This window comes from Elaeis guineensis, chromosome 3 (genome assembly GCF_000442705.2).
Source record: "Elaeis guineensis isolate ETL-2024a chromosome 3, EG11, whole genome shotgun sequence".
NCBI classification, from domain to species: Eukaryota; Viridiplantae; Streptophyta; class Magnoliopsida; order Arecales; family Arecaceae; genus Elaeis; species Elaeis guineensis.
In genome coordinates this window covers 9,316,077-9,331,408 of record NC_025995.2, presented here as the reverse complement: position 1 = coordinate 9,331,408, position 15,332 = coordinate 9,316,077, and the positions used below count along the sequence as shown (strand labels likewise).

At 33.9% G+C, this 15,332-nt stretch overlaps 1 protein-coding gene across 1 annotated transcript; it reads left to right on the top strand.

The window, feature by feature from the left end:
- Positions 1-7,374: 7,374 nt before the first annotated feature.
- LOC140856423 (probable UDP-glucosyl transferase 73B6) lies at positions 7,375-9,389 on the top strand. The gene has a single exon (XM_073253637.1). It carries the CDS (start codon positions 7,584-7,586, stop codon positions 9,063-9,065), a length of 1,482 nt encoding a protein of 493 aa, XP_073109738.1. The 5' UTR covers positions 7,375-7,583; the 3' UTR covers positions 9,066-9,389.
- Positions 9,390-15,332: the final 5,943 nt, after the last annotated feature.

Sequence of the window (15,332 nt, the reverse complement as noted above, 5' to 3'; positions counted from 1 at the left end):
GACCGGCGATGGAGGGAGTAGGAGTACGGCACAGAGGGGATTTCCGACGATGCGATCTCCGACGATGATCTCCAGCGAGAGGCTTTGACGGTGATCTCCAACGCGGGACCGACGGTGGAGGCTTTGATGGGATTTAGGGCTCCAGTGAGAGGAACGGGACGAATACGGGAGAAGAGAAAGAAAAAGGATCGGGTGGCTTCAGTCTACCCGTTAACCCATTAACTAGTTTAGGGATAAAAATGTAATTTCACTTTTTTTATTAATTTTTAATTTATAAAAAAATATTTTTAGCTACCGGCGTTAGGATGGCTGTTACGTAGAGGGTAGTTAAGCAAAAATAGAATTTTTTGAGGATATATATATATAAATATAAAATTTAAGAGGATATTTAAGCAAATTTAGATTATTCAGAGGATATATATGCAAAAATCTTTAAATAAAAATATTTCATACACCGTGCTGATTATATGCTGCTATATATTTACATATTAACCGGAGGCATTGCATCCGTTCGCCATATGTAAGGACATTTCATCCACCACATATTTTAATACATTTTCATGCAGTAGTGGCTTGCTTCTCAAAGCTTTTGAGTATTTATTTGTAGATAACAATATTTTCTAGTGTTTAATGATGCCGAATCCATAGAATCCATATCAATCTAACTGTCATCTTGTATTTATTTCATCATGAACCTATGAATCACACTTGCAGTCAAATTATAGATAGATGTGGACCATCAAAGGTCCTCCAACTCTAGTAAAATGATTTAGGAACATGGAATAGATGATTGAGAAGATTTTTTGTTTTATTATCAAGAAGAAATAGCAAATGATAGCAAAATATTGCATGGATATAGTAATAAGAGAGGGGATTTGTCATGGAAGAAGAGGATCAAAGAAATCAAAATCCCTTGCAAGATTGGATGTTATCTTCCAAGTGGAGTTGAAGAGAATTAGTGATAATTAATTGTTTAAATTAAAAAAAAAAAATAGATTGGAGACTCTTCATGCGTATTGGATCTCGAGATATGAAAAATGAGGTGCAATAGGGCTGACGTTCATACTCTTGTGCTCTGCACTTCTGCATGCAAACACTCTCATCCATCTTCTATTTTGACATTTTGACATGTACGGCAAATACAGGTTTTAGATTTATCTTATAAGGAACAGCTCAAACTAGATATCTATAAATTTTAAAGTTGTAAAGGCTGTCCTTTTTTGCTTGAATTTTTTAAATAATATATTTTAAGGGTAGGAAAATGATTCGTCATTATCTACACTTCCACCATAATTTTTTTTTTAATGATATTTTCTTACATAATCATGATATAAGATTACTTAATAAATCAATTAGCAAGTTTGCCAAGCAACTATGCATGAATCATGAATATGCAACCTATATTTTATATTTTATTTGTTGCATTAATTAGTTGGTATATAAAGTTGTATATTTTTTTAATATAGAAATATATTGGTTCTGGCACTCCATTAGAGATAAGAAAGATTGTAGAAAAAACTTATAAATTTTGAATTAATATTGATGAATATGATCTAAGAGAAGGATGGCAAAGCTACACTGTTCTTAAAGTATCTTTTAGTGATGGATTTGCAGAATTTAGAGAAAATAGAAATGGAGGATCTTCTAACGTGAGTTATTTTTTCTCAATATGTTGGTTATGAATCATTATTATTTATATATTTTGTTGCAATATTTGATAACACTTCACTTTTTGTATGCCAAAGATAATTAAAAGGAAAGTACTATTACTGGTAGAACTATGAAGAAAAGAAATATACGAAGAAAGTAGATAAATGATCATATGATAAATATTATCACAATTGATAATGAAGATATTGTTTCAAGTTATGTAAATAATATGAATGATTTAAAAAAATATATATGTAACTAATTATATTTTTATTTTAAAAATAATAATTAATTATGATATTCTATATTATATCTTATTTTTTTTATTCAAATAAAATCCCTAATAATTTTATATTGTGTGAATTGAATAGATTTCTTTCAGTCTAGCTATTTTTTGATTTATAAGTTTTTTTTGATATCAAACATACATCAACTAAAATGATCGATTTTCATGATATTTATTATATTTGAGAAAGAGTACATTGTTCAAAAAGATACGTGAATAGAAGGTAAATTTTATCATGTTTCGACAAGGTAAGCATACTCAAAACAAAAGAAAAAAGAAAAAATAAATTATCCTAATCTCTCTTGATGTTTGAAATAATTATATAATCGTTCAATATTTTAAAAATATAGGTATAACTTTTTAATCAAATATAGGCAACCGCACAAACCCATCGTAGAAGAAAGAAGAAAAAGAAAAATAAAAATAAAAAAAGAAAAACCAAACCCCTTTCTCCCTCTCCTATTTTGTGGAAATAGAAAACCCCCTTCTCCTCTTCTCCAATGTCCTCAGACCTTTCCCATCTACGGCATCGAAGCTGCTGCAATACTTGTGGATGAAGGTCCTCACCGATGTCGGGTCCCTATGCTCCCTCGACCCTCAACCCCTTGCTCGCACCCCACACCCCCTATGACCCACCCTTCCCTCGACTCCTATGCCCACACTCCACCGCACCCCACCACAACCTGATAGTGCCGACCCCTCCCCATCCCTCCTCCCTGCCCCGGCCCCTCCCCTCTAGCTAGATGAAATGAAAATAAATAAAAGGGTACCGATCTTACCTTTATCGGCAATAGCGACATGGAGACCTACGGCGCATGGAAGATGGTTTCGGTGGTAAGGATTGACGTACGATGAGAGAGGGAGGGAGAGAGCTGAGGGAGAGGGGTTTCAGCAGAAGAGAAGGAGGGGGAGAGGGAAAGCACAGGTGGTGGGGAGGGGCCGGGGGTTTCACTGGAAGAGAGGAGGGTTTCGAGGGAACCAACAGAAGCAGATGAAGTGATTGAAAAAATCTAATTTTTATTAAACTTTCAGTGATGCAAAATTATTTTCATTGCTAAAAATTATTATTAGCGATAAATATTCTATTTCCATTGCTAATAATTTTCATCAATTTTTTTTCTATAAAAAAATTTAACCAAAAAAATCATAAAAAAATTAATTTATGATGAAAAATAAATTTTCATCACTAATAATTATTATTAGCAATGCAAAATATTTTTCCATCACTAATAGTTTCCGCCAAAAACATATTTTTTCTCTCTAAAAATTTTTTTGTCTCAAAAAATTTAACCAAAAAGATTTCATAAAAAATTAATTTACGATGAAACATTATTTTTTATTGTTAATAATCATTATTAGCAATGAAAATATGTTTCTATCGCTAATAATTCTCGACAAAAAAAATTTTTCCTCCTAAAAGTTTTTTTTTCTAAAAAAATTTAATCAAAAAATTAGCGATGAAAAATATTTTAATGTTGCAAATACTTTCTACAAAAAAAAATTATCCAAAAATTATTTTTTTCTAAAATAAATTTTATCCAAAAATAAATTTTCATTGTAAATAAATTTTTGTTCGATGTATGGAGCGTGTGCACATCATTCAATGCACGTGTGTGTGCGGGCTCGCATGGCATGCGATGGACAAGCATAGATGCATGCCACTTATACGATGATTATGAATGGAGATGACAAGAACTCCAATGTGATGCAGAGAGTATAGAAATTTCAATAATTTTCATACTGTTCTATGCAAAGCGATATACACATCGTTCGATGCAATGAGGGATGCGTACCATTCGATGCTCATGATCTTCAAAGTATAAATGAGTCGGGTTGACCCATAACCCAATCCAAATTAATCCGATTAGATTAATCCAAAATTTTTTGATATAAATATTTGGACATTAGCGATAAAAATATAGCATTCATCAACGATTCATCCCTCTCGACTTTTACAATTCTCAAATCAACATTTTTTTTTTGAATAAGCCTGACGGTCTAAAAATCCTTAAAATTTGAGAGTTAGTATAAAAAAAGAAAGGTAAGAGATGAACAAGATGAGTGGAAGAAGAAGTTTAGAGAGTTGCAAGTATAGACTTTGCGGCTGGTAGAAGAGAATATTAGTATAATAGAGGGGTAAAAATCGACAGAGAAAGAGAAGCAGGATAAAATCAGTAGAAAATTTTTTTTACTATAAATAATCTACCATTTATTTTTTTAAAATTTTTAATTTTTCACTGATTATTTATTATAAAAAATTTTTGTTGCAAATAAATTAGTATTTATGATGAAAATAAATTTTACATCGTAAATAAAATTATTTATGATAAAATATTTTTATTGTAAATAATCTATCATTTATTTTATTTAAATTTTTTATTTATCATTGATTATTTATGATAAAAATTTTTCATCAAAAATAATTTAGTATTTATGATAAAAAAATAAATTTTTATCACAAATATAATTTATTTATGACTAAAAATTTTTGTTGCAAATAATATGTTATTTATTTTTTTTTAAAAAATTGATTTTTCATCGATTATTTGTGATAAAAATTTTTAATCATAAATAATTTATGTTTGTGATGAAAATATTTTTTCATCATAAATACTCTATTATTTGTATCAAAAATATTTTTCATCATAAATAATATATTATTCATAATGAAAATATTTTTCTATCGCAAATATAGGTATTTGCGATGAAAGTATTTTCATAGCAAATAATTCGATCGTAAAAACCCTGTTTCTTGTAGTGATACAATTTTTTTATTTTTATCTATTCAATCTATCTAAGACTAGATCGGTTCAAATATCTTTTTAGTCTGCTAACTTTCATACCTTAATTAACTAATTTTTTAAATTAGCTCAGAGAACTTATAATTTTTTATTATTTTTTATAATTTTTTATCTCTGAGATTTAGTGAGCTATCCCATTTTTGTGAGTCAGCTAAGCTCCAATCTTTATCAACTATGTTGTTTTCATGGTCGGCTTAGGAGAATTTCTAAAATTTTTAATCTACTATCTTCATGTAGAGTCTGAGACTGAATCAGCTATCCAGATAGATGAGTTGATTTTAATCCTATCTTGACTGACTCATATAAAAACTTAATCGGTTAAGAGAGATCATCTAAATTTTATCTTTTTCTGTCTTTTTCATGAACCAAGACTAGATCGAGAAAATTTCTTTCTTGATTAACTCAAAAGTATTGCATGTATATCAAACTTGATTTTTTCTAATTTTAAATAGCTTTCTTTATCAAACATACTCTAGACTAGATTTATCTTCTCAAACTTAATATTTGAATTATTGAAAAATCTTTTTAGGCTAAATTTTTTTATCAAATTCTTTTCATACTAAACTTAGTATTTTTGCTTCCAAAACTTAGATCTTTGACTTGAGAACATAGAATCACTAAAATTTAATAGAATTTTCTCTTGAATTATGTCAACTTTTGAGTATTATAAAAAACTCTATAATCACTCTCAAAAGCATCGCTAATAATTTCAATTTATACTCAAATTTTTTTGGTATCATTAAAATCAATTCCAAAGCTAACATACGTTCACCATAAAACATATATTCTAGATTCTATGCCATGCTTGGATGATTGTAAAATAAAAATATTAAAATATTAGAATCATTCTTTTCAAATAAGTAAAATATAAATTTATTTTTTGTTAAACTTCAGTAAAATAATTTATTAATAAAATAAATATTTTATGTATTCATAAAATATATTATTTTTTAAATAATTATGTAATTCATAAAATAATATTTTAAAAATAAGTATATTTTTTAAATAAAAAATATCCCATACACCATGCTGATTATATGCCACTATATATTTACATATTAAATGGAGGCATTGCATCCGTTCGCCATATGTAAGGACACTTCATCCACCATATATTTTAATACATTTTCATGCAATGACTTGCTTCTCAATGCTTCCGAGTATTTATTTGTAGATAACAATACTTTCTAGTATTTAATGATGCCGAATCCATAGAATTCATATCAATCTAGCTGTCATCTAGTATTTATTTAATCATGAACCCATGAATCATACCTGCAGTCAAAGTATAGATAGATGTGGACCATCAAAGATCCTCTAACTCTAGTAAAATGATTTAGGATCATGGAATAGATGATTGAGAAGATTTTTTTGTTTTATGATCAAGAAGAAATAGCAAATGATAGCTAAATATTGCATCGATATGGTAATAAGAGAGGAGATTTGTCATGGAAGAAGAGGATCAAAGAAATCAAAATCCCTTGCAAGATTGGATGTTATCTTCCAAGTGGAGTCGAAGAGAATTAGTGATAATGAATTAGTTAATTTTTTTTTTTTTAAAGACTGGAGACTCTTCATGCGTATTGGATCTCGAGAAATGAAAAATGAGGTGCAATATGGCTAACGTTCACACTCCTGTGCTCTGCACTTTTGCATGCAAACCCCCTCATCCATCTTTCCATTTGACATTTTGACATGTACGGCAAATGTAGGTTTTAGATTTATCTCATAAGGAACAGCTCAAACCGGGTATCTATAAATTTTAAAGTTGTAAAGGCTGTCCTATTTTGTTTGAATTTTTTAAATAATATATTTTAAAAATAAAAAAATAATTTATCATTATCTACACTTCCATCATAATTTTATTTTAATAATATTTTCTTATGTAATCATGATATAAGATTACTTAATAAATTAATTGGCAAGTTTGCGAAGCAACTATGTATCAATCATGTGTATGCAACTTATATTTTATATTTTATTTGTTGTATGAATCAGTTGGTAGTATAAAATTATATATTTTTTTAATATAGTAAGATATTGATTCTGGCGTTCCATTAGAGGTCAGAAAGATAGTAAAAAATAATTTATAAATTTTGAATTAATATTAATGAATATGACCTGAGCAAAAAAATGACAAAGCTACAATGTTCTTAAAGTACGATGGATTTGCAAAATTTAGAAGAAAAAAAAATGAAAAACCTTCCGACGTGAGTCATGTTTTCTCAATATATTGGTTATGAACCATTATTATACAAAGCAAGCATACTCAAAACACAAGAAAAAAAAAATAAATTATTTTATTTTTTTGAGATTTAAAATAATTACATAACCATCCAATACTTCAAAACTACTGATGCAACGTTCTGATAAAATATATAATTTTTAAATATAAAAAATAAAAAATATTAAAATAAAAATAAAAAATATTTTTAAATTTAAATTAATTAGATAATGATGATGCTAATAAGATTATTAATTTATGATATTAATAGAATGTTAGGTGTCATGCACCTGCACATGGTAAAAAGTAGTTAAACGTATATTTTTATAAATATTAATTAAAAATCTGTAATTATTTTATACTTCGAAAAAAATATTATAATTTATTTAAAAAATATATATATATCCTATATGTCGGTGATTCACAGCTGTCCTGCGCATTGTATTGTATAAGTTATGTGTCCATGACTCACAGCTGTCGTGATTAATAGGAAATTACTAGTTCGAGAGACGACTAAGTATTGGAAGGTCCATGGTGAACGGCTAACAACTATTAAAGGTCCGCCGCACTCTCTTGCAAACCATCTGCTTTCCCTTTCTCGTCGTGTCTCCTTCAATCCATCATGGCTTCAGCTACGGAGGAAGAAGCAAGCAAGCTCCGGGTTTTCTTCATCCCCTTCTTCGCCCCGGGACACATTATCCCCATGACCGACCTCGCCCGCCTCTTTGCCGCTCGCCCTGGCGTGGAGCCCACCATGGTCCTCACCCCCGCCAACGCTGCCCGCATCCGCCCCACCCTCGACCGCTCCGCCGCCGACGGCCACCCCGTCCGCCTCCTCCTCTATCCATTCCCTTCCGTCGGCCTGCCCCCCGGCGTCGAAAACTTAGCCACCATAACCCCCTCCGAGGTCTCGCGCGTCAGTGAGGCCGTCGCCCTGGCCCCAGACACGCACGACCAGCTCCTCCGCCATCACCGCCCCGACGCCGTCATCGTCGACTTCTATTTCAGGTGGACCACCACCATCGCCGCCGGCATCCCCCGTATCATCTTCCACGCCATCGGCGGCTTCCCCTACTTAGCCATGAACAACCTTCACAAGATTCGATACAAGATTCGAGAAGTCGAGAACGGAAGCGAACCGATTGCGGTCCCTGACTTCCCAGGCCCATCGATCAAGATCCCCAAATCGGAGCTGCCGGACTTCCTCCACTCGCCGAAGCCCCTCACGGAGAAGTGGGATCGGTTGACGGAGTTGCAGATGGAAAGCTACGGCGTGGTGGCGAACACCTTCCACGAGCTTGAGCCCGAGTATTGCGACCACTTCCGGAAGGTGGACTGCAAGCGGGCCTGGTTTGTGGGCCCTGTCGCGCTGTCCTACGGGGAGGGCGCCGCGGAGCGGGGCGGCGGGGGGACGGTGGTGGAGGGCGGGAACCGGTGCCTCAAGTGGCTGGACACCAAGGGAGAGGGTTCGGTGGTGTTCGTTTGCTTCGGGAGCTGGTGCCACTTCACGGCGGAGCAGCTCCGGGAGATAGCGGTGGGGCTGGAGGCGTCGGGAAAGGCGTTCCTCTGGGCGATGAGGGGAACCACCGAGGATGCCGCCAAGACGGAAGAGTGGATGCCGGAGGGGTGGGAGGAGAGGGTGGGAGAGTGGGGACTAGTGGTGAGAGGCTGGGCCCCGCAGGTGGCGATTCTCGAGCACAAGGCGGTGGGGGCCTTCCTGACCCATTGCGGATGGAACTCCGTGCTGGAGGCGGCGGCCGCCGGTGTGCCGATGCTGACATGGCCGCTGGTCTTCGAGCAGTTCATCAACGAGCGGCTGGTGGTGGAGGTGATGGGGGTGGGGAAGAGGGTCTGGGACGGGTTCCGGAGCACGCTGGCGGAGGAGAAGGTGGTGGTGCCTGGGGAGGCGATCGGGAGGGCGGTGTCGGGATTCATGGAGCCAGGCGCCGACGGGGAGAGCGCGAGGCGGCGGGCCAAGGAGTACGCAGCGATGGCGCGGGCAGCGGTTGTGGAGGGCGGGTCGGCCCACCGTGATCTCTGCGGCCTGATCGACGAGCTCGTGGCGAAGAAGAAGGACCGGAAGAAGGCGGTGCAAGGGCGGTAGGAGAAACTATTGGGTTGACTTATTCTCGTCCGATATGGACAAAGACCCTAAAAATCCTTTACATCAACGTGCTTTCTATTAAATGCTAGCCATGGTTGACGCATGGGGTGGTGGACAAGAAAAAAAAAAAAGATTACGCCTCCATGAGGCCCACTCACGGCTTCCTCTCTTCTCCCTATGAACAAAACAAATGTTCCCCAAGCTCCCGCCTTTTACTTCCACGGACATCTCGATCGCAAGCATGAATGGGGTCGCCAAGCCATGTACCACGATGTGGGTATCAGAATTTTATGAAATAATAAAATTTATATAACAATAAAATCATCGCAGATTTTTTTTCCATCAATCCCTCGGATCAATATGCAATCATAAATAAATCAAACTGCATGTGCTCCTTACTCATTACGTAGTATCTTTATTTTTCAATCTCAATTTTAAGTATAATCAATCTCAATGCTGATAACATAAGCGACTTCATTCATATTTTTTACCTGAAAATTTAGGAGTAGAACCTATTTGATTTCCTTAAGTAGACTAAAATCACTATTCATAAGTAGAATATTATCCATATAATACCAAAATTATGAATTTATTCCTACTGATCTTCAAATATATACATTAATCAACAGCATGCATGTTTTTAAACCCAAAAAAAGTGATTATCCTATTAAATTTGAGAAACCACTTGTGGAAGCCTCTTTAAGTGTATAACTAGTTTTCTTTAATATGTAAACTATTTGCTCTTGTCCACTGACTATAAAGATCCTTGAGTTATTTTATGTAGACCTCTTCCTCTAGATCACCATTAAGAAAAACTATTCTCACATCCATCCGATGCAGCCCTAAATAAAAAAAAAATTATTAAGACCATGACAATCCTAAAAGAAGAATAGGTCCTTTTAAAGCCAATACTTTTCTTTTATGTGAGCTCTTTTGGCACAAGTCTGATTTTATACTATTCAATCTTTCTATTAGGATTCCTTTTGGTCATATAAATCTTTGTGCAACCTATTGATCATGCCCTTCAGGTAGATTAACTTATTCTCAAATATGATTGTTATCCATAGAAGCTAACTCTTCTTTTTGTGGCATCCAACCATTGTAGAGAATCCTCACCTTTCATGGCTTGTAAGACTGTCTCCAGGTTATGTCCTTTTCTTATATTAGTCGGTACACCACATAATCTAGAGATATGATAGATTTTTTTATTCTAGTAGATCTCCAGAGAGTTATCCCTTGATCCATTTGTGGTGATAGTTAGTTGCATCTTCGATAATAGAAATCTCATGGGATACAACTTGATGAAGTGGTGATCCTTTCTGAATATTATCTCAAAGAAAAACTATAGAAATTATTACTTCAATCTGTTTCTTAGGTACAAATTTATTTTTTATATTTTTTCAAAGATAATATCTCAAGATTTTTCACTCCCGCTAAACAATCATCCTCCACTACAAGGAAAAAGACTATTAGCGATGGCTAATTTTCATCGCTAATAGTCAGTTTGCCGTCGCTAATGATATTACCATCGCTAAAAATTTGATGAAAAATTTCATCACTAATTACCATTTTTAGCAATTGCAAATTCACCATCACTAATAAAGATAATTAGCGACAGTATTAGCGATAAATTAAGTTCCATCACTAATAATTTTAATTTTTTTCTTAATCAAACTATTAAAAAACTATTAGTGATAGTGATTTTGTTGCTATTGCCATCACTAATAGTTTTTTAATTTTTTTAATTAAAATTTAAAAAATTATTAGCGATGATAGTTTGCGTCGCTAATACCATCGTGCTATCCTTTGGGGAGGGCGCCATAGAGCGGGGCGATGAGGGGATGGGGTTGGAGGGCAGGAGCTGGTGCCTCAAGTGGCTGGACACCAAGGAAGAGGGTTCGGTGGTGTTTGTTAATTGCTTCAGGAGCTAGTGCCACTTCACGATGGAGTAGCTCCGGGAGATGGCAGCATGGCTGGAGGCTTCGAGAAAGGCATTCCTTTGAGCAGTGAGGGGAACCAATGAGGATGCCACCAAGATGGAAGAGTGGATGTTGGAGGGGCGGGAGGAGAGGGTGGGAGAGGGGGGACTAGTGGTGAGAGGCTGGGAACCGTAGGTGGTGATTATGGAGCGTAAGGTAGTGGGGGCCTTCCTGACCCACTGCAATATTGAAAAATATATCCTAAAATCAATTGTCTATCTATAAACGATTAAGCTCTTTGTAATATGTATATAAATTATTAATGCATAAAAGTTATTTTTGGCAAGTTCATCATAAAAGTGCATCTTCTTTTAAACTCTTGTGTTATAATGAAGCCCTTAAAACTATAATATAATCAATAAAAGAAGATTTATCGAATAATTCTTAAATATATTCGCGGTCAAATGATACGTTATTAATAAGGCTAATAATATTTATCGAGTATAGATTATTGTGTGCCATATGGATTAGTTGTCCTTCTAACCAAGGAGTGTAGAGATACTGGTATGGCATACAGATGAGATGTAGGAGTATATTGTCACTGAACAATAACATACCTCTGGAGCGCTTTGCTGTCAAAAGCAAGTCATGAAGTATATGGGCATAAGTGTCCCTCCAATTTGAGATCACCATGGTTACTTACAAGCAACTCATTATGCTTTGGTACCAGACTACCTATATTTCTAATACAGTGATAGAAGGCTGCTGGGTACAATCAAGTGCTTGTGAAGTCAATGTATGAGTCAAGATGGGATTGACTTCTCTGGATTACAGGAGTTAATACATCACTATATCTCAATCTACTAAAATCTTGATCAGGATAATCTTTGTGATCTATCATAAAATTTGAAAAAGATTGAAATACAATATGGATAACTATTTCGAGATTGACAGTTAAACCCTAGATTACCTTAAGCATTGGAGTCAAAAAGATGAATTATGTGATAACCATATGTCGAGATTCTTAAATATTATTTTATAAATATTCGACCTATCCGGATATCAGGTATCATTGCTAGATAGTCACTTTGATTAGTATAGGAAGTGTCTCTTATGCTACCGACTTAATATTCGAACTTATGAAGTCACGCACAAAGTCAAATAATATAAGAAAGAATCGATCGAATATTTATGTGTTCAATCTGAAAGTATGAGACTTAATTGAACATATAGATTTATTTAATTGATAATTAAGTTGTGTCATGTAGAATTAAATATTAACTATGTGCAGCTAGTACTGCACATGAGATGTAGGTTTGATTCTGGAGTTGAAATTAATCAAATCAATATTCCAAGCAATTATGAGAGGTTGAATTTGAGTCCTAATTACTTTAGATCAGATCTAAATTAATTAGATATAATTTTATTAAAGCTCATTAGGGTTAATTAACTAAGTTAGACTTGGACAAGAATCTTAATTGGATTAGGATCAGCAGTCTTTTCGAATTCAATTCAAATCAAATTCGAATTAGATTTGAATTGAATCTAAATCTGAACCAAATTTGATTTAGTCTACTTAGCCATATTTCTCAAATATTCTCTCACCTTATAGAGGAGGGTCCTCTTAGGCATGCGGCATGAAAAGAGAGGTGTGAGTTAGTACCTCTCCTACTTTACTTGGGAATCCTTGTGTATTAGGGAGTTTGGATTTGATTCAAATATGGAGAGTTCTATTCTTAACACATGAAGATTTTTGATTTGATCTAGAATCTCTTATCTATTTAAAGACGGGTATAGAAAAGAGAGAAATCAATCAAAGCTTGAGTCTAGGTGTGAGATCTCCCCTTGGGCATCCCCTCTTTCTTGGCGTGCTCCCCTAGGCATCTCTATCCTTTTGGCATCCTCCCTTTTCATTGGTGGTGTGGCATGTGGGCTCCTTCCTAGCCTTAAGATTTGATCTTAAGGGTCTCCTCTTTCTTCTTCTTAAAGAGTTCTTTATCCCTCTCTCCTATGTTGCTTGACGTGCATGCGAAGTAGAGGATCTGCGCATTCGGATCTTACGAAGCAAATCAATTGAGGAACTTCTTCAACCTTGATTTTCTTTCCGCTGTGAATCAAAATAAAATTTCATAAACATTATAAAAATTTAAACTACTAATCTATTCAACTTTCTTCTTGATATCCGATGCGATCGGACAATTTTTTCTTTAACGGGTATTAGAGCCAAGCTGTATGTCATGATTGCATAGTCTTATTTTTGAATTTTTGAATTTTTTTTGATCTGATTCTAAATAAAAATTTTGATATGATTAAAATATATTTTGGTCTGAAATCTTCCATATATTTTTGATCTAATTTTGATCAGATTATCAGATCAAAACTGACCCCTGAATCTGACCTGCTAAAAATCATTTTAGCAGAATTTTCTATGTAGTTTATATGCTGATTTAAAATCTGATTATGCATAGATTTAAATCTATTTTGATAGATTTTTGGTGATGTATTTCAATTGAGAATTAATGTCTAAATCAGGCTCAAATCTAAATCTGTTTGATAGAGTTTCAAATCTGATTTAAGCAACATAACTATGTATGTTTGATCATATCTCAAACCAAAATTTTTTATGCAATCATACATATATTTTAAATAGATTTTTTTATTTTTTTCAGATCTGAAATTAATGATTCATATAATGATATGATTAAAGTTCAGATTTGAAAATTTTATGTAGTAGTAACAATCTAATTAGATTAGATAAAAATTCTGCATGCTATCATGTTATAGATATGATATGAACCAGAATTTTTCTTTTACATATATAATTTGAAGTGTAGACTTTTTTCTTAGTAGCAAAATACTCAAATTGAGTTGATCACCATGGTTGTTTGGTCATAAGAAGAAGTAGGGATGAAAATCCCTCTTTTATCTAATCGACGGGTTCTCTTATGACATGTAGGGGTGCTGATGTGATTGTATCTCATGAAGAAGAATGATGAAAAGAAATTCTAGAACTCTTTTAATCATAAATTAAGTTTAGATTAGATCTAAAAAGATTTATGATTTATTTTTTATTGATTTATGCAAAATACTCATATTTAAAAATTAGTTTTCTAATCTGAAATAATAACATATGATCTAAGATTTTGCATGAAAATTTTTGTAAAATAGTTTTACAAATTGAAATACTTTCAATATAGAATTTTATATGCTTAATTATATATTAAGATATGATTATGAAAAGATCTAGATTTGAGAATTAAAGATTTTAAGATATCTCATAAATCAAAGAGCTATGAGTTAACTTAAATCAGATCATCTAACTGGGTTAGATCTAGAGTTAGTAATAAATATGGACCAAATAGATAAATTGATTAAATCTAATCAATAGTTGAATTAGATTAGGTCAAGATTTTTCTACGATCAACCTCAAAAGTTGTAACCTGATCAAGTCCATATTATTGACCATACCAAATGGACCTGATTGTGGCTCAGTGGTTGAGTCCCAGTTTTTTAACTGATCAAATAGAAACTAATCGATCAATTGGTGTCTAAGGTAAGTTCGACAGTACGATCGATGGTTTTTAATTGGGAGCATACTTATCTGACCTATATAGTGTCTAAGGCAAGCATTGGCTATCCTCCCATCGATCTCACTTATCTGACCAATTAGGTAGATTATGTTAAGATTAGATCACTGAATGATTCGAGTTGACCCATGCCATTAAGATTAATCAGTGTGACTGATTTAGATATTCTTGAGCCAGCTTATTTCTAATCCTCTTTGATGACTTGGTGAAGTTCGTGAAAGGATCATTGGAATGCTGGTTCACCTGTTCTCTTTATTCTTAAATCAATTAATTAAATCTTCTAAATTATTAGGTCCTTAAAATAAAATAGTTATGGGAATAACTGCTTCATAGCCTCCTATTAAGGTGGATGGTAATGGGTCCTATATTTTAGATTAGCATTGGAGGCACCTTATGCCTAGCATTATTTAGATATTAGAATTATCATTCATTATATAATGACTCTGCTGTGCTATCTGATGAATGGTTGGGTTGACTAAAGCTTACTCAGGCCCGATCATTCATCGATTAAATTCACTGAGTATGTTTATGTTAATGGTTGGACATTACCAAGACTTTTAATAGAGAAGCTATACGCTTGCTGAAGACGTGCCTGGGGCAAAATTATTACTAAAAATTATTTAAAAAATAATTGATTAAGAACCTATTCATAGATGCATATGGGTTAGTAAAGCCATACTCAAGCTTGTGTGTAGTCTATGTGGATTTTAGTAACTGCTAAGAGATTAATGTAATTCTTTAAATTGGATGTAGAAACTACC